Source organism: Papaver somniferum, chromosome 2 (genome assembly GCF_003573695.1).
Source record: "Papaver somniferum cultivar HN1 chromosome 2, ASM357369v1, whole genome shotgun sequence".
NCBI classification, from domain to species: Eukaryota; Viridiplantae; Streptophyta; class Magnoliopsida; order Ranunculales; family Papaveraceae; genus Papaver; species Papaver somniferum.
In genome coordinates, this window is record NC_039359.1 from 48358140 (window position 1) to 48376590 (window position 18451).

The 18451-nt window shown below is 37.0% G+C and overlaps 1 protein-coding gene across 1 annotated transcript; it reads left to right on the forward strand.

The window, feature by feature from the left end:
• Window positions 1–768: 768 nt before the first annotated feature.
• Window positions 769–2058, forward strand: LOC113350948 (uncharacterized mitochondrial protein AtMg00810-like). The gene is made up of 3 exons (XM_026595044.1): window positions 769–911; window positions 996–1137; window positions 1267–2058. The coding sequence occupies exons 1-3, from the start codon at window positions 769–771 to the stop codon at window positions 2056–2058; spliced, it is 1077 nt and encodes a 358-aa protein (XP_026450829.1).
• The last annotated feature ends 16393 nt before the right edge of the window (window positions 2059–18451 follow it).

Genomic DNA, 18451 nt, shown 5'->3' on the forward strand with positions numbered 1-18451 from the left:
TTGAAGAAGAGTAAGTTTGTGTTGAGTGTTAATATAATGTTCAAATGTAATAGGAGTGTAAGAATATAAGTAGTAGTAGAATTGTATGGACAATAGATGTCCACATGTCATCTTATCTATATGGTCTTATATTGACCATGTGTAGAGAGAGAAATTATTATGAAGAAAGAAATCAAAAGAAAATAGAGTGAGTAGAAACTATTAGTTTCCCACTCCTTCATGATCAAAAATCCTTCTAATCTTCATCATAAATTCAACCAAATATCTAACAATTGGTATCAGAGCATAGATCAAGTGAATCTGATCTTGGAGAGTGAAGAAAAATCAATTTCTATCCATTAAATCTCAAAAATAAGCAACATTTAAAATTCTCAAAAAGTAGATCCAAAAAAGAAAAAACCCATTTCTTCAATCAATCATCAACCAAATCAATCGCAAGTACTAGCAATTCAAGTTTATACATTCAACAACCATCAATATCTCTTTTCCATGGACAAATTATGATTTTTGGGCCATCAAAATGAAGACCTTGTTTATGTCACAAGATGTGTGGGAGATTATAGAAAGTGGGTATGATGAAATTGAAGATACATCAACTCTAGATCAAGACCAAAAAAATTTACTTAAGGAGAGTAGGAAGAAGAATGCTAAAGCATCCATGTACATCCAACAAGGAGTTGGACACACTATTCTACCAAGAGTAATTCATTCTCTTAAAGCTAAAGAAGCTTGGCATATTCATCAAAAGAACCGGTTTGGATAAAAGCTATGGAAGAAGAAGTTGTTGTCATTAATGAGAATGACACATGGGAGAAAGTAGCAAGGCCAAGTGACAAAGAAGTTATTGGTGTGAAGTGGATCTACAAGGTGAAGTACAATGCGGATGGGTCACTTCAAAGGCGCAAAGAAAGGTTGGTGGCAAAGGGATACTCTTAACAACCCGACATCGATTACAATGAGACTTTTGCACCGGTTGCTCGTCTTGGCACCATTAGAGCCGTGATTGCTATGACATCTCAAAGAGGTTGGTTAATTTATCAACTTGATGTCAAATCGGCATTTTTGAATGGAGAACTCCATGAAGAGATCTATGTAGAACAACCACAAGGTTTTGTAATTGAAGGAGAAGAAGACAAGGTATACAAGTTAAAGAAAGCTTTGTATGGCCTAAACCAAGCACCAAGAGCTTGGTATAGTGAGATATATGGATACTTCAAAAGGAAAAACTTCAACAAAATCATGAATGAGCCAACACTATATGTGAAGACACAGGGTACTTCTATTCTCATTGTTGCTTTATATGTTGATGATCTTATCTTTATGGGTAATGATGTTCATATGATTGAACAATTCAAAAGAGAAATGATGATGAAATATGAAATGAGTGACATGGGTATACTCAAGTACTTCCTTGGTATTGAAGTTCATCAAAGTGAAAATGGAGTATTCATTTCTCAAAGCAAGTATGCCGAAAAGGTGTTGAAGAAATTTGGTATGCTTGGTTGTAACCCCATATCTACACCACTTGTAGTGAATGAGAAACTCAAGAAAGATGATGGAGGAAGAAAAGTTGATGAGACTTACTATAGAGGTCTTATTGGAAACTTGTTGTACCATACACATACAAGACCCGACATCATGTTTGCTTCAAGTATGCTTTCTAGGTTCATGAGTTCACCTAGTCATCTACATCTTGGCGTGGCAAAGAGGTTGTTAAGGTATATTCAAGGAACAATGAATTATGGAATCATGTATTCAAGAAATTTGGATGTCAAATTAGTTGGCTATTGTGATAGCGACTTGGGAGGGTGTATTGATGACATGAAGAGTACATCGGGTTATGCCTTTTCTCTTGGTTCGGGTATATTTACATGGGCATCGAAGAAGCAACCAACCGTAGCTCTATCCACGGCGGAAGCAGAGTACATTTCGGCATCAATAACCACATCTCATGTTGTATGGATAAGAAGAATCATGGAAGACATTCAAGAGAAACAAGAAGGGTGCACCGAAATTTTTTGTGACAACAAATCTGCAATTGCTATGTCCAAAAATTAGGTTGAGCATTGTAGAGCAAGGCACATCAAACTCAAGTATCACTTCATTCGAGAAGAGGTTGAAGATTGTGAGATAGAACTCAAGTATTGCAAGAAGGAAGACCAATTGGCGGACATATTCACCAAGGAACTTCCCAAAGGCAAGTTCCAGAACTTTAGGAAATTACTTGGAGTTGTAGAACATCACATTAAGGAGGAGATTGTTGATGTTAGTGTAATGTTCAAATGTAATAGGGGTGTAAGAATATAAGTAGTGGTAGAATTGTATGGACAATAGATGTCCACATATCATCTTATCTCTATGGTCTTATATTGATCATGTGTAGAGACATAAATTATTATGAAGAAAGAAATCAAAAGAAAATAGAGTGAGTAGAAACTATTACTTTCCCATTCCTTCATGATCAAAAATCCTTCTAATCTTCATCGTAAATTCAACCAAATATCTAACAGTTTGTTTTGGTATGTTTTTCTTGTGGATTGAATTTTGGTTACGATGCTTTTCTAGGGTTGTGGATTTTGAGAAATGGGTCCAAATCTGGATTAGGTTTTTATTCATGCGTCTAATTGCATAAAGATTCTTTGCCTCATCTTCATTGTTTTTGGTTTGCCTAATACTTAATTCTAGTTGGTCTCAGATTGATTACTATATGGAAGTAGTCCGTGCATCTTCACTTCTATGGAACTGTAACTTAGAAACAGTGTTTCTTCCTCTGATTAGAAAAGATTAAATATATTATTGCGGAGCCAGTTAATTTCTTTAAAAACTTGCGATTTTTTTTCTTCTTTTTTTCGAATCTTTCTCATGCTAACTATATGTGGAAATTCTGCTATAGTGGGATTTGGGGAATGTGAACTAACCCCTTTTAGACTTGCTAGGGCCAAATATTTACATTTACAGTGATCCTTTAGTTATGGTCGTGATGATATTCCTTTTTATCGATTCTACATCAGTTTAGCCTTGTGAAATTTTCTAGTTTGTTCTCTCATGTTCAAATGTCAGTATATTATTTGAACTCTTATATTAGCGTAATCTGAAATAAGAATCTTCTTGTTTTATTTAAACTTTAGGCCTTATCCCCATAACATTTCTGCCCCTCATGCAGTGCATGGTTCTAGATTTTGTGGTATTTCTATTAGATGTATGTGCAGAAGAATAGGTACCAGTTGTTTCTTCCCATTCCTTGATCCTAAAGTCATGGTTGTTGTACTCGCTTTAACTTTCACACAGTTGCACTCACAGCAATTTAGAACCCCTTATTTTGGTAATGGTTTTTGGCATCTCTGATGTTTAGACGAATTGCTAAAGAAGTTGTGAACTCGACTACCTATAATTTTTTGTTTCTACTGTGTTTTTTATTTTCTTAGTTTAGTTACATTCTTTTCCTACTATCTATTTATGGTTGAGATATGTATGCGCATGTTAAATGGATGTCGAAGGCTCGAAGCTTCGTATATTATTAGGAGAATGAAACTTTTTATCATTTTCTTTTGAATATGCATCAGTATTTGTTGATTCACTTTATCGTGAGAAATGTCTGTGACTGGGGTTATTTTAATCACACCCCTGACTGTTATTTAGATGCCTTATATATTAGAAGTTGGCACACTGCTCATAGGCTGTATTATGGAATTTTAGCCGTCCCATTAGACAAACCACTCACTACATATGTCTGCGAAGGGGTTTATAATGTTCAATCTTTATTTTACTTCGGAACCTAAAGACCAAATCCATTGGGATTGTAAATTCGCTGCGTTATTTTTGGTGAAAGCAGTATTTTGAGACAGGAGTAGCACCTCGAGCTTCAATTGACACTACAGAAGTGGAGTGGTCGAACTCCAAGGATGATTTACTGGTATGTGTAATTTTTTCGAACTTTTCATGTAATTTATATTTTCGGTATAACATGCCGTTTAGTTGATTCAATAGTGTTATGTGTTATGTCGGTATGATCTTCCGAAGTTATGTAATTGATCTTTCGACTATCATTTACGGTAACATAGCTAATTTTGTAATTTTACTTTATGTTTTCATTCTAACATAACTAATTTTGTACTTTTTTTTTTACGTTTTCATTCATTTAGACACAACGTTTCATACAGACAACATCAACACGTACTATCACATTCTGTATCTCGATGTAATGTTGTGACCAACACTAATGTATCGCATATTTTCGACTGAATGAATTTATTGTTGTTCAGAAGTCCGAACAACTCACTAAATTGCGCCAAAATGTGACTAATTTCTCGAATTGTGGCTAGTTCAAGCTTCCATTAGACCTGATGATATTTCCCATGTCTAGATGTTCTTTTCGCTTGATGGTGTTCGTTTTGATTTGTTTAGCAGGAACACACGTCTTAGGAATGGCTGGAGTGGATTTGCTATGGAATTGATATATTCGAATAGTTTTGAAGTTTAAGGTTTCTGTACTTTAAGAGTGAGGTTGATATTAAATTTGAAAATTGTGTAAATTAGTTTGTTTATTTTTTTCTTAAGTTAAGATTTGGTTTCACTGTACTTTGTAATATATACTATTTTTAATGAAATTTGAGTTTTGATTGATTTCGGTATGAAATTTTTGATTTTCGGAAGCTATTTTTTACATGATTACAATGCTCCATAAATTTGTGAACAAGACTTTGTGGTGGTGGGGTGGGGGGTGGGGGGCAGTAAGCCAAAAGAGTTTTTGAAAAAATAATAATAAGCTGAACAAAAAGAAAGTGACTTTTAGTCTCACGTTATACCAACATCAGTTGGTGTGGCAAGAGATGTTGGAAATAAATAAAAATTAAATAAGAAAATAATATTTTTCCTCATGGTTTTGCCTCACTATTTGGTGTGGAAAAAACCAAGCTATTGATGCAGTGTATTTAAGGTGTGGCAATAATATTTTGTCACACAGGTTGTTGCCACACGGTGTGCAAAAAAGAAATTGTGTGGCAATATGTTTTTTCCACATTAGACATGGGTTCTTGCTACATGAGTGAGGTGTTGCAATACATTATCTTTTTTGTAATGGTCTAGTGTAGGTTTGTAGGTATATTATGACCAGCTGTGTAGCGGGTCTAAAAAAAATTAATTTTTTTTATAGTCGTTAGGGTTATGACCAGCTGTGTAGCGGGTCTATTCTTATGTATTTTCTTATTATGACCAGTTGTGTAGCGGGTCTTCAAAAAAATAAAAATAATAATATTATTATTAAGGTAGAATTGGGGTTTGGATTTTGGAGGTATTATAGTGAGACTAAATGGCTTTAATCATTTGGGTATCTTGATTTCGGTCTAACAAGACAGGTAATGTGTTCAGTTACAATTGCAATTGGCTAGAATCGTGGATTTAATGTAAACTAGTTCCGGCAGAAACTAGGATCCGATAATTGAAGGCGTGTTAATGAAATTAAAAGGCTGAAATCAATTGGGTTTTCTCCAATGGACCAAACAAGGTTGGTATGAGATGTGATTTCAAAAATATAGGGAGATTATGTTCGGTTCAAGCAAAACAGGGGAGAATTATTACCGTCCTTCTGTTACTCGACTTGGGAGAGTTTTATTTGGTTTTAGTCTCTGTTGTGGATTGATAATGAATGGTAGAGATTAAGAAGGGTTAGTAGGTTGGTCAGATTCGAGAAAATAGGTGGGCTACGTCAAGTTTGGTTAAAACAGAAAAGGAGGTAAACTCGGTGTTTGTTTTCACGGGAAGTTACGTGTAGATAGTGCGTTTTACGAGTTTTGACTATGTCTTAATTATATATTGCACGAGTGGAAGTGTGTTGGAAGCAATTAAGCATGTAAAAGACAAAAGCAGAGAAGAAAATGGAAACAAAATCTTCATAGCAAGCAGGGAAGGAATATTTTAGGATTTTGGTTTATGTTCGGTATATCGATGAGAATAAAGAGATATTATCTCTTCTGAAATATCAATCAGCCAGTTTTGGAAACCATTGACAGCTACTGTTGACGCGTGAAAGGAAGGAAAGAAGAATAAAATCTGTGAGATTTTAAAGCAAAAATATTGGGCATTAACTCGAAGATTTGAGGGCCCTGTGAGTATAAATACAAGCCTTGGCTGCTACAGAGCTGGTATCGAGTGACTGGGGAGAAGAACAGAGGGTTCCAGAGAAGATTTTTCTGCTGCTGCAGAAAAGAAGAAGAAGAAGAAGAACAGACTACGCTTGTAGTCCGTCGTTTAAAACTGTCAATGTTTCTACCTGGAACGACCTGCGACAGATAAAAACAATAGTTTTCTGCAATATTCATTGTAACAGTTTTGTAACGGTTTTACAGCATTGCGAAACTCAGTTTTCTTATCTCTTCACCTCTTGTAAGCACTTTTGAGCAATAAAAATGAATTTTGAGCGTGTCTACAATATGAGGGGTTAAAACCTACTCTGGGTCGACGGATGAATCCGAATTTCATACATGGGTGAATTAATTTTATTCTCCATATGACTTTTGCACTAATTAAAATTGATTTATGAATTGAATTAAGTGGTTGTCATTTAATTTGATGGTCATGCTTGCTTGGATGTTTTGATGTTCCATACTTAGGATTTACAACTAATCTTTTGAGAATCTACCTTGGCAAAAATAAGAGTCCATGTTTTTATTTATTGAGCTGTAATTGTTGAAGAATAAATAATTGAACCTTGTGATATGAATTCGGTGAACTCCTAGTCCCAGTAACTCTCGCTTTTATTAAACCTTTAAATTAAATCTTCACAAGTCTTAGGGTTCGAATCTTACTACTACAACAAATTAAAAATCACATCATCAAACGAAGGATTGCAACAATGAACGGCTACTCTTCCATCTGAGATGCAGATCTCAGCCGTACAAGTTCTCCACCTAACGCATGTCAACTTCCGGCCCAAGGCCAAACATCACGGTTTATGCCAAAACCCTAATTTTGGCCGCGCCTAAAACATGCCAAAGCCATGCGGCCCTACCACCATGCCGCTGGCTGCCAAACGAAGGGTTGCAACAATCAACGACTACTCTTCCATCTGAGATGCAGATCTCAGCTGTACAAGTTTGCCACTTAACGCATGGAAACTTCCAGACCAAGGCCAAACATCACGGTTTATGCCAAAACCCTAATTTTGGCCGCGCCTAAAAACATGCCAAAGCCATGCGGCCCTACCACCATCCACTGGATGCCAAACGAAGGGTTGCAATAATCAACGGCTACCCTTCCATCTGAGATGCAGATCTCAGCCATACAAGTTCACCACCTAACGCATGGAAACTATTGGCCCAAGGCCAAACATCACGGTTTATGCGAAAACCCTAATTTTGGCCGCGCCTAAAACATGCCAAAGCCATGCCGTCCCTACCATATGCCACTGGCTGCCAAACAAAGGGTTGCAACAATCAACGGCCGCTCTTCTTTCTGAGATGCAACTCTCAGCCGTACAAGCTTTCCATCAAACGCATGGAAACCTTTGACTCAATGCCAAAACCCTAGTTTTGGCCGCACCTAAACAACGCCAAAATCCTAGCTCGGTCATGCCTAAACCATGCCACTTCCTGCAAACGAAAGGTTGCAACAATCAACGGCCACCCTTCCATCTGAGATACGAACCTCAAGCATACAAACTTTCCACCAAATGATTTATGGCAATCTCTTGTCCACGACGCCAATTCTCGGCTACGACGCCAAAATCCTAACTTGGACGTGCCAAGAGCATGCAGGCGCTGCAACCATGCCGCTGGTTTCCAAACTAAGGGTTGCAAAAATCTAAGACTACCCTTCCTCCTGAGATGCAGATCTCATCCGTACAAACCTGCCACCGGACGACTCGTGGCAATGTCTTGGATGCGATGCTAACTCTTGGTCACGACACAAACTTGGTTGATGCTAACTCTCTGGTCGCGTCACTAACCTGGCTACGATGCCTATTCTTTGGTCACGACACCAACTTGGCTATAAATGACAAATCCTTTGGCCACGCCACACGTAGAAACATGCTACATGTTTTCCACGAAAACACCCGAGACATCAAAACATGTCATAAACTAGGGGATGCTCATCGGGGTATTGGTCTGGCAGTTTACAGCGCGCGGCGTACACTACGCCCGTTACAGGAAAGTGTCATAAGGGTGAGGCAGTTAGTAAATACAAGAAGTAATGGCGAAACGTTTCCTTCATTATGGAAACATCAATTCCAGGCATTACCCGTTACCATTTTCTTCCATTTACTCAACCGTTTCCACTTCTTACGAGACCAGGGTACGTTTCGTTGTGACTTGTATAAATAGGTCTCACATATTTCCAACAAAAACAAGTTTTTTGGTCAGGAGAATACAACACTCCGAAATCACTTGTTAGCTTTCCTATCTGTTAGCTTTCCACTTTCTGATACAAGTCGTTAAATAACTACTCTTCCTGAATCAACTATTTGGGTCTCAACACTCTCTTTGCTTCCCTCTCTACACCAACCATTCTCATTCACTTTGTGACCCAACCAAGTCTGGAACAACCATTTCTTGGTTTAGGCCGGATTTGTACAGATTGATCTCTCGAATCAAAGTACTACCTTGCAGTACATTGTTTAGGGTTTAGACTTGTTTCTCACCCACACACTCGAAATTACCAAAATCAGCAGAAACTGTTTTCACCCTCAAACAAATGGGTACTGGTCTTCTTGTGCGCAACTGTCCAACGTTCCAGTCGACTCATTTGTCTCTCATTCTTGAGGACAAGGATGTTTTGAAGGAGGGTGGAATGTCGTGTACCCAGTATCGTAATGGAGGGCCCTTATCATATTCGAGTGGGTTGTTAGTAGTAGTTATTGTTTATCATTTGTAAGGGTACTAAATAGTAGTTGCCTTTGCTATTAACCTAGATATATAAGGCTAGTGGTCTGTGATGAAAGCCTTATCGAATTATTAATGAATCCAAGTAGAATTTCTTCTTCGTCTAGGATGTGTTCTCTGAACCAGTAGGCTTTTACCGTGAAGTTTAAGAATAAACCCTATCTATCTCTACCAATTTATGATCCAAATCTTGTCATCGTACTCAGGTACATGACATATACATATGTGGTTCACCTTTATAGGCTACATCCACGGCTAACACAACCACAAAAACTTCTATTAAATTAAAGACCATTAGATGCTTTATCCGCAACCAAGACAAGACCAAAGAGTTAACAAGACATACCCGAGAACACCATTGAATAAACAATTCTTCAAACCAGCCACGTGTCTTCTCTTGTACACCGTTTTTATAGTTGCTACTAACAAATGAGAAACATGGAAAAACTGGAGACTTTGTTTATGAAAAAGCCCCAAGCCGTAAACACCAGAACACCAAAATCCTCTCTCTACAAATATTTCTCTCACACCGGTATTGACCTTCACAGTAGCACACGGTGCTCCCTACCAAAGAGACCAAACACCTAAGCACAAGGTTTCCCACTCTTCTAGGTTGGATTGTATACAAACCTACAATTCTACTCCTATATATACAGAAAAAACTTGTCCCTTAAGAAACTTTACTTTGGAAACAAGTTTTCCTAACTTGGCCCCCAAGTTCCTACACTTTAGGAACAAGTTTATGCAAGGTAGAGTTTAACCAAAATTCCAACTCTTAACCACCGGCTAAATCCCACAATTCTCCACCTCAGATCATATTATCAAGAATGAGACGATCACATGAAATCACCTTCGTCTTCCACCAAGGTTATTCACTATCTCTATATACTCGTAGAATATCTTTTGAAGATCAAACTCGAACTTACATCTTCATAGAACCATCTCTTCAATAAAAAACACCATGATATTGATAAAAGTCTTCAAATCATCTTCTTCATGAAGAACACTTGTGAAAGTAGCCACATTTCAAAGATACCATGAATATCTTTAAATACCATTAACGAATCCTTGCACAAACTCCACTATTGATCACCAAGAGAACCATCCAAAAGAATCACCGCTATATCCACCTATCTAGTAAGATAACAACATATTGAACTCTAACCCAGAAAAGAAGAATTAGCTTCAATATCATACTGCAGCATATGTCATGATTACCGTGTATTTGAAACAAACCATCAGACATCTTCACTTTGATTAACAGGCTTAATCCATTGAGCGATTCTCAAAGCCATCAGCAGTCTGATATACTTTTACCACCATCACACCCAACATACTCGCTCATATCATATACCGTGTGAATGCCCATATTACTGTGGTACATGCTTCCGAGATCGGACACATTCTTGATATTACATGCAAGACAACAATAATACTTTAACATAGACTTAAGAACATAAATCTATAATATCTCGTGCATAACATCGACGCAGTGCTGGACTCGCTTCTACATGAGACTTCACATGCCCATCCCTTTTTCAAACTTTGTAACTCATTCTTTACAGTGTGCGATTACTAATGGTCTTCAAGAAGTATATATGTATTCCACCTCATTCGGTCTTATTTTGCATCCCATACTACATCATTAAACAAAATAAAAAAACATACACTTCTACTAAGTTGAACCTTCGATTTGTAAATCAAATCACAAATCCATCTTTGTGTAAATAAAGGTTGAAACATTATCTTCAAAATATATGTCTCCACCCGAACAATAAATCATCGTTGAATTCCATGTTCAATAACACCCGCCTTTCCTTGGGTCTCGTACCAATTGTTGGGAAAATTAGCACCCCGAGCGCAGCGGAACACATGATCACTTATGGCAATTGGTGATTTGAACCAAACATGGGAGAAATAATAAGAGAGACAAAAGATAACGAAACACATACACAACACAAGATATATGTGGTTCACCTTTACAGGCTACATCCACGACCAACACCACCAGAAAAACTTCCATTAGATCAAAGACCATTACATGCTCTATCCGCAACCGAGACAAGATTAAAGAGTTAACAAGACATACGCGAGAACACCATTGAATAAACCATTCTTCAAACCAGCCTCGTGTTTTATTTTGCACACCGTCTTCACAGTTGCTACTAACAGATGAGAAACATGGAAACACTAGAAACTTGGTTTAGGGCAAAGTCCCAAACCGTAAACAGTAGAACACCAAAATCCTTTCTCTACAAGTTTTTCTCTCACACCGATATTGACTTTCACGGTAGCACATGATCCTCCCTGCCAAAGAGACCAAAAACCTAACACAAGGTTTTCCCTCTCTTCTTAGCTGGATTATCTACAAACCTACAATTCTAGTCCTATATATATGGAGAAACAAACTTGGCCTTTTAGAAACTTTATTTGGAAACAAGTTTTCCTAACTTTCCCCAAGTTCCTAAACTTTAGGAACAAGTTTATGCAACGTAGAGTTTAACCAAAATTCCAACTCTTAACCACCGGATAAATCCCACACTATATATGAAACTTCTCCTCTTCCTCTGTATTTGTTCTCTATTCTTTTCCTTGCCGAGCATGGGTTGTTCTTCTTCTAAATTCATACAGAGATTATACAGAGAAGAAGAAATGAAATCTTTCTAAATCAATTATTTCCAAAAGGAATTAACTAAGGATATTGGTACGAAATCTTTCTCTATCTTCCTCTCAATTTAATCTTCAAGCTCAAATATGTGTCCACGGTATGGTTTTCTATGGTATCAAATCAAATCCCAGTTTCATTAACCGATGGTGTAAATTAACTCAATAGTTCATCACTCCCATGGACATTATCTTACACTGTTATCTCGGACCATCATCATTATCATCTTCGAAAGCCAAGAAAAAATAATCATGTTTAAATTTTCGATTGTCGTCAAAGTGGGTTTTTTGTTGGTTCCCTGTTCATCATATTTACGTGAAACTAATGAGGATCACGTTACTCACCATGAAATGGGTTTCACTTTAACCACCACAAGAAAGCGAATGTGTATGTTTTGGTCACTGCTTTCATAACTCGTGATAAATGTTTGCAATCATCACTTGCACCATGTTTGTTTACTCCTGACTCATCTGAGTCGTCTGGATCTGAATCATCTGGATCTGAGTGAAATCACCTGACTCATCTGGATCTGAGTCGATATGTTTGTTTTGAGTCAGATCTGACTCATCTGACTCGAAAATAAGTGAGTCAGTGGTTTGATCCCATGAGTCAGGGATATTTTGTTACCTGACTCAAATGAGTCCGAGTCAGGAGTTATGTCTGAGTCATAGGTCGAGTCAGATTTGACTCAAAATGGAAAACAAACGGTCTGACTGCTGACTCAGATTCAGACGCTGAGTCAGCTGCAAACAAACAAGTTCTTGGTTCTACGAGTTATAAGGTCGTTCCAATACCAGATTCTAAAAGAACAGCATTTGAGATTGAAATATTTTCTTCTGAATCCGGCAAGTGGGTTACCTATGGAGTTTCACGTCCTTAAGCTGTTACTTGAGAAATTAATTTTAATAGTATTAAATTACAACAACTTTTAATTTGATAAAAATGAATCAGTTGTTTGGTTGGAACCGCTTGGGTTACCAAATCCAGCTTTTATGTCTGAATTGGGAAGATCAAAATGTTTTATTGCTTGGTGTGCGACTTGATTTGGGCATACATCCAAACCAGAAGATTTGAGAAGCTGTGGCATCCTTCCTGTAGTCCTAAGAGTCATTCATTTAAGTCACCTGTGCTAAAGCCAAGGCCAACGGAGCTTCCACTTATATCTTGGACAGACTCACAGAAATACCTTTGGCATTTAAAATATCGAATAGAGAAACAATTTATAGGATTATAAAAACAGTGTTCTGTTCATAACCCATTGACTATCTTTTTAGTACTACTTTGTTCGCATTTGTACTGTTCTGCATTGAACAAAATATTTGCTAGGTGGATAATTTGAAAAGTAGAGATTTAATAAAGTGACATACTTCCAATTTCATGTTTAAAAAAGTGCCATTGCTTTTTTCAGAATTTATTAAATGCCACGCTCTTGACCTTTTCCATCCAGTTTTTTTGAGAAAACAGTTAACTGCCGTTAGTGCATACGTGTCATTAAATCGCCCATATAAAATGACATTCAAGCCCTTGAATCAGTTAACTGGGAACGAGTGATTGAGTAGAGAGTTAACTCGTGACTAGATACCGAGTCGAAACAAACTGAATGCTTTCATGCACCAATACCAACCCAGCCAAGCAATTTATTTACCTCCAGCTGCTGCTCATCTACTTGCAAATTCAGCTGTAACTCACTTCCCTTAACAACAACCACTAGCACCATCTCATCTTGTATGATTCACCATTGCAACTGCATCTTCTCCAATCTCTAATTCAACTCAATCCTATAGCAACAACATTCATATCTGTTTGTCTTTCTCTGCAACCATCACCTTCAGCTCAGCTCTACACATCAGCTCTCCACATTAACATAACCTCAACATCAATTCCTATCAACTCAGACATCCTAAGATTATCAAGGTCAACAATATCATCCATTTAATTCTTCAATTCAAAATTAATACAATAATTACCTAAACTCTATAACTCATCACAGTAACAGAAATTCAATTCAATTGATTGAAGAAAATTACCTCAGACCCAAACTGTAACCTCTTACAATTAACCAATCTTCACTGCTAGCTCGGTTCGGCTTCAATCAACACCAAATTCCCATCCCAAATCCTTCCCTGAGTTCTTCTCATGAAACCCTATATTTTCACTGCAAACAGAGATTCAATCAATAAATCCTTCTCCCTTCCTCGTAACCGTAAAAACCCATTATCAATTGATCGATTTTGTGATCAATTTCTCACAAACCCAAAATTCTCTTCAGTCAAAATAGAACCCTCACCAATTCATAACTCCACAGTTCCATCTCCTTCATCATTCATGCAGTTCACTAACTAATTCCTTTTATTCAAATCCAGAAACCTTAACTAAGTCTTTGATTTACTTTTCGCCTGAGTTTGAAAAGAAACCATTAGTGAGAAAATCAAACCCTACTTTCAATTTCAAACTCAGAAGAAAAATGAAAGGAAAATTTCAATCTCAATTTCAAATCCTGATGGAAACCCATTAGTCAGATATGATTAGAAAACAAAAAACCCATTAATCCGACCAAAATCAAACCCTAATTTCAATTTTAACACAATCTGCAGACCCTAATAGTGAGAAAATGGCTTGTTATTTTTGTTGTGGTCGAGATTTGAAAGAAGGAGAAGATGAAACAAGAAGATAGAAACAGAATAGTTAGAAAGAATAAGAAGCGGATCTGCAGAAGCCATAGAGGAGATGGCGATGGCTTTTTCTTTTGTTCCCTTCGTGATAAGGATAAACTTGTAAGGGTAAGTATGTAAAGTAGACATATTCTTTTGACAAAGTCAACCAAAAATGACCAAATTCGTGGGTCCGAATGGAAAAGCTAACGGTTGTGACAATTAATAAATTTTGAAAAAAACGGTGGCATTTTCTTAAACCGGAAATCCAGCTTTTATGTCTGAATTGGGAAGATCAAAATGTTTTATTGCTTGGTGTGCGACTTGATTTGGGCATACATCCAAACCAGAAGATTTGAGATGCTGTGGCATCCTTCCTGCAGTCATAAAAGTCATTCATTTAAGTCACCTGTGCTAAAGCCAATGCCAACGGAGCTTCCACTTATATCTTGGACAGACTCACAGAAATACCTTTGGCATTTAAAATATCGAATAGAGAAACAATTTATAGGATAATAAAAACAGTGTTCTGTTCATAACCCATTGACTATCTTTTTAGTACTACTTTGTTCGCATTTGTACTGTTCTGCATTGAACAAAATATTTGCTTGGTGGATAATTTGAAAACTAGAGATTTACAAACCTTATACATACTTTTTCTGTACTAACTCAACCAGTTATCCTTTGGAGATTGAAGTAGAACTATCGTTTTAAAGTATCTTAGCGACCGCGGAGACGGTAGAGTCATATATTGTCGCTCACATTATTTGGCAGGCAAGATAACAAATAAACTGCACCGTTCTTATTTCCGCTAGAAGGCAGGGGCAGCAATGGATCAAGAAACCCAAAATTCACATGTCACTTTCGTAAACTACTGTATCTATGTAATAAACCCTAAATTCACTTCCGGATTAATATACATATATATCACGATCAAGAAAACTTCCCCGACAATCCTCAAAGAAACTTTACAAAGGCCGTCGCCTAATTTTGTTCTTCTTCTTAACAAATAAGAAACACAACAATGAAGAAAATTAGGTTAAGGGATTCTTCTTGTTCGTCTTCTTCTTTAGAATCATCCAACCAAAGACCTACTCAAACGTATTTGACAGATGATATTTGTTTTCAACTCTTTCTTTATCTTCCTATAAGTGCAATCTTCAAATTCAGGTGTGTTTGTAAGGTATGGTTTTCTTATCTCTCAAACCCTAATTTTATTAACAAGTGGTATAAACTCAACATTAAATCTCTCCCATGGGGACTAATACATATTAATAATCCAGAGAAAGACCATTCCCAAGATATCCCATTAAGTAGAAAGTTCACAATTGCATATCCTAAGTCACATTCCCAATTTATTTCTCGTCATCAGGATGGCTTCTCTTTGAAATTCTTGAGTCAAGAAGAAAACTTTCTGAATACTAGTTTAGAAGATGGATTATATATTATTGGATCAAGTAATGGTTTGGTTCTTTGCTCAGAAAATTTATTGATCGGGGAGATTTATTATGTTTGTAATCCACTTACACAAAAACGGGTGCGACTTCCTCGAGCACCACCAAGAAAAAATAGTTGCAATATGACGGGTTTCTCATGTGATGAATGTTTATCGTCACCACTAATTTCTTCTACGAGTTATAAGGTTGTTTGTATACCATCTTTTCCAGGAGCAACCACATCATTCAAAGTTGATATATTTTCTTCGGATTTGGGTGAATGGAATACCTATGATGTCTCATGTCCTTTGGATGTTGTTTGGAGTACCTCCATTGATGAGAATGTTGTTATCCATAATGGTATTCTGTACTGGAAGCAAACGGTAATGAGTAATAAAATTTTAGCTTTCAGAGTTAACAGGAACAATAAAGATGGAACCCGTGGCAATGAATGTAGGTTGATCAATTTTCCTGACCGAGCGATGGATGGAGGGAACAAGTTTTTAAGTCAACGACTAGGGAATCAGAAGGAATGATCTGTTACGCTATAGTCGAGGAAAAGGATAGGCGTTTGAGTGTTTGGGTACTCGAGGACGACTGGTGTTTGTTGCACGAGGACATTAAGTTTTATGATATGTTAGCGCAAATGAAATCTCTGTTTATTGGTGGAATAAGTATGGTTGATTTTATATCACAAATTCAAGTTTTGGGCTTCAATCCGTTTGTCAAAAATGTGGTTATACTCGGGTAGATGAAGTACATTTGGGCATATAATTTCAGAACCAAGGGATATGAACTACTCTCTCATCCTGCTTTCCTGCCTAGAAATGGTTCTTTTCCTCCTTCGGGTGGCTTGACGTTTGTTTTAAAGCCAGAGCCGGAAATACTTCCACCAGTCTCTTGGAGAGAAACTTTGATGTTGAATGATGACATATCGAGAAATTGAATGTGATGGTGTTCGCCTTCTACTTAGTTTAGGTCTCGTTGAACATTTTGCAAGCGTACATATGGGTTTACATCATTATAAATCATTATAACTTCGTCTAAGGTCTCCAAAAAAATTTGTTCATAGTCTAAAATATTGTTCATGTTAAGAGTACAGGATAATAACGAAGTAACGAGAAATTTTGATGGGTATGTTTAGGTAACCGCCTTTAACAATGGATGAATTTTCCTCCTCTTTAACTCGCACTCAGAAAGTCTAGACCATCTACTAATTTACATTCCTTTCTTTCACACTAGAATTTTTGATGGGTATGTTAAAATTTCCTGCATATATATGGTTTAAATATTTCAATTCTCTTTTTGTTACAATTTTTTATTTTTTTTGCATGACGGGGCCGTTTTTTTATTACAATGAAGATAAACGTATATCTCCATATTTCTCTTCAAAGATGAAAAAATTCCTTGAGTTCACAGTGAGTTGTTGTGATGAGATCTTGGGACATTTGGTCTGGGTAATTAACTGTTATATAGGTCAACAATATAAAGCTGCTCTGAATGACTCAAAAACCTTCACGAAGACTCACATCAAGCACCAATATGAAGCTGTTCGAGAGGGAACACGTATACTGACTGAATTTATCCAGCACTTCGCAGTGTTGACTAACTGAGACTCTGCCCAAAGATAACTTGATCTGATTTGGGCAGATGGGAATTAAACTTAGTTTGAAAAAACCTGTTAAGATGGTTATGAAATGAATTTGTTGCATAAGGATATTAAATTGCAAGATACTGTAACAGAAATGAATCATTTGTGTGGTTGGAATCATTCGGTTTACCAAATCCAGTTTCTAGGTTTTCATCCGCAAGATAAAAAATTATGTATTGCTTGGGTGGTGCGACTTCATTTGGGCACACAGCATCTAAACCAGGAGACCTGAGGAGCTCTCGCCTCCTTCTTTCTCTACCAAAGGTTTCTCATTCAAGTCACGTAATATCATGACACTGCTTGTGCTAAAGCCATGCCAAACAGAGCTTCTACCTACATGTTGGATAGACAATTTAGGAAAGTAATCTTTATTCATATTTCAGTTTATTATGCTCTACCTAGTAGTATATGTGTATATGGTTGTCGATGTTGACGTCAATCATAACTCTGAAAATACTGTTTGCTGTTTGACAACTTTCTTATTTGAATTTTTTGACCTAGAGTGACAATTGCAAACAAATGGATCCTTTCTGTGTATTGTTCAATGGGGAAATTGGGGATATGCCCCAAAAACAACGGTCATCTTGGACTTGGAGGTATGTCCCAAAATTCCAGTTTTCGGGAATATGCCCTAGCTAGGGCTGCACAAAACCGACTCAACCCACCAATTCAACCCACACCCGCCTGAAATTATCCGCACCCGATCAAACCCACCTAGGAGCGGGTCGATTATGGGTCACAACATCAAAACCCATCGTATGGTGGGTCGATTGTGGGTGACAGCTTCCCTCACCCGACCCAACCCATCCACCCACCCACCTAAATATTTCTAACTTAATTTTAACCCTTAGATTACCTAACCTAGATGAACCACAGCCGTTGAAGTAATGATATATAATGCTTATAAATGTTTTTCTGGCTGTAAGAGTCAGCTTATGATATTAATTTTCTACACTTTTAAGTAACTTCTTATGATGTTAATTGTCTACACTTGACTTGGAGTCAGCTTTTTGATAAAAGTTATTACATCCAATCTATAAGAGTCTTTTTTTTTTTTGAAAGTTAAATAGATTAAAGAGAAGAAAAAGTTCACAGAGAGTTACTCAATCTGTAAGAGTCTTAGTTATTTGTATACATGTATGTTTAACAGTAAAACTGTAAGTCTGTAACTG

Bases quoted from the DNA above. Each gene is read 5' to 3' on its own strand.
- LOC113350948 (XM_026595044.1), top strand. From the start codon at position 769: ATGGAAGAAGAAGTTGTTGTCATTAATGAGAATGACACATGGGAGAAA. The intron at 912-995 runs GTTGGTGGCAAA...TGGCACCATTAG, and splicing joins CTTCAAAGGCGCAAAGAAAG to AGCCGTGATTGCTATGACAT. The intron at 1,138-1,266 runs GTATACAAGTTA...CTATATGTGAAG, and splicing joins TTGAAGGAGAAGAAGACAAG to ACACAGGGTACTTCTATTCT.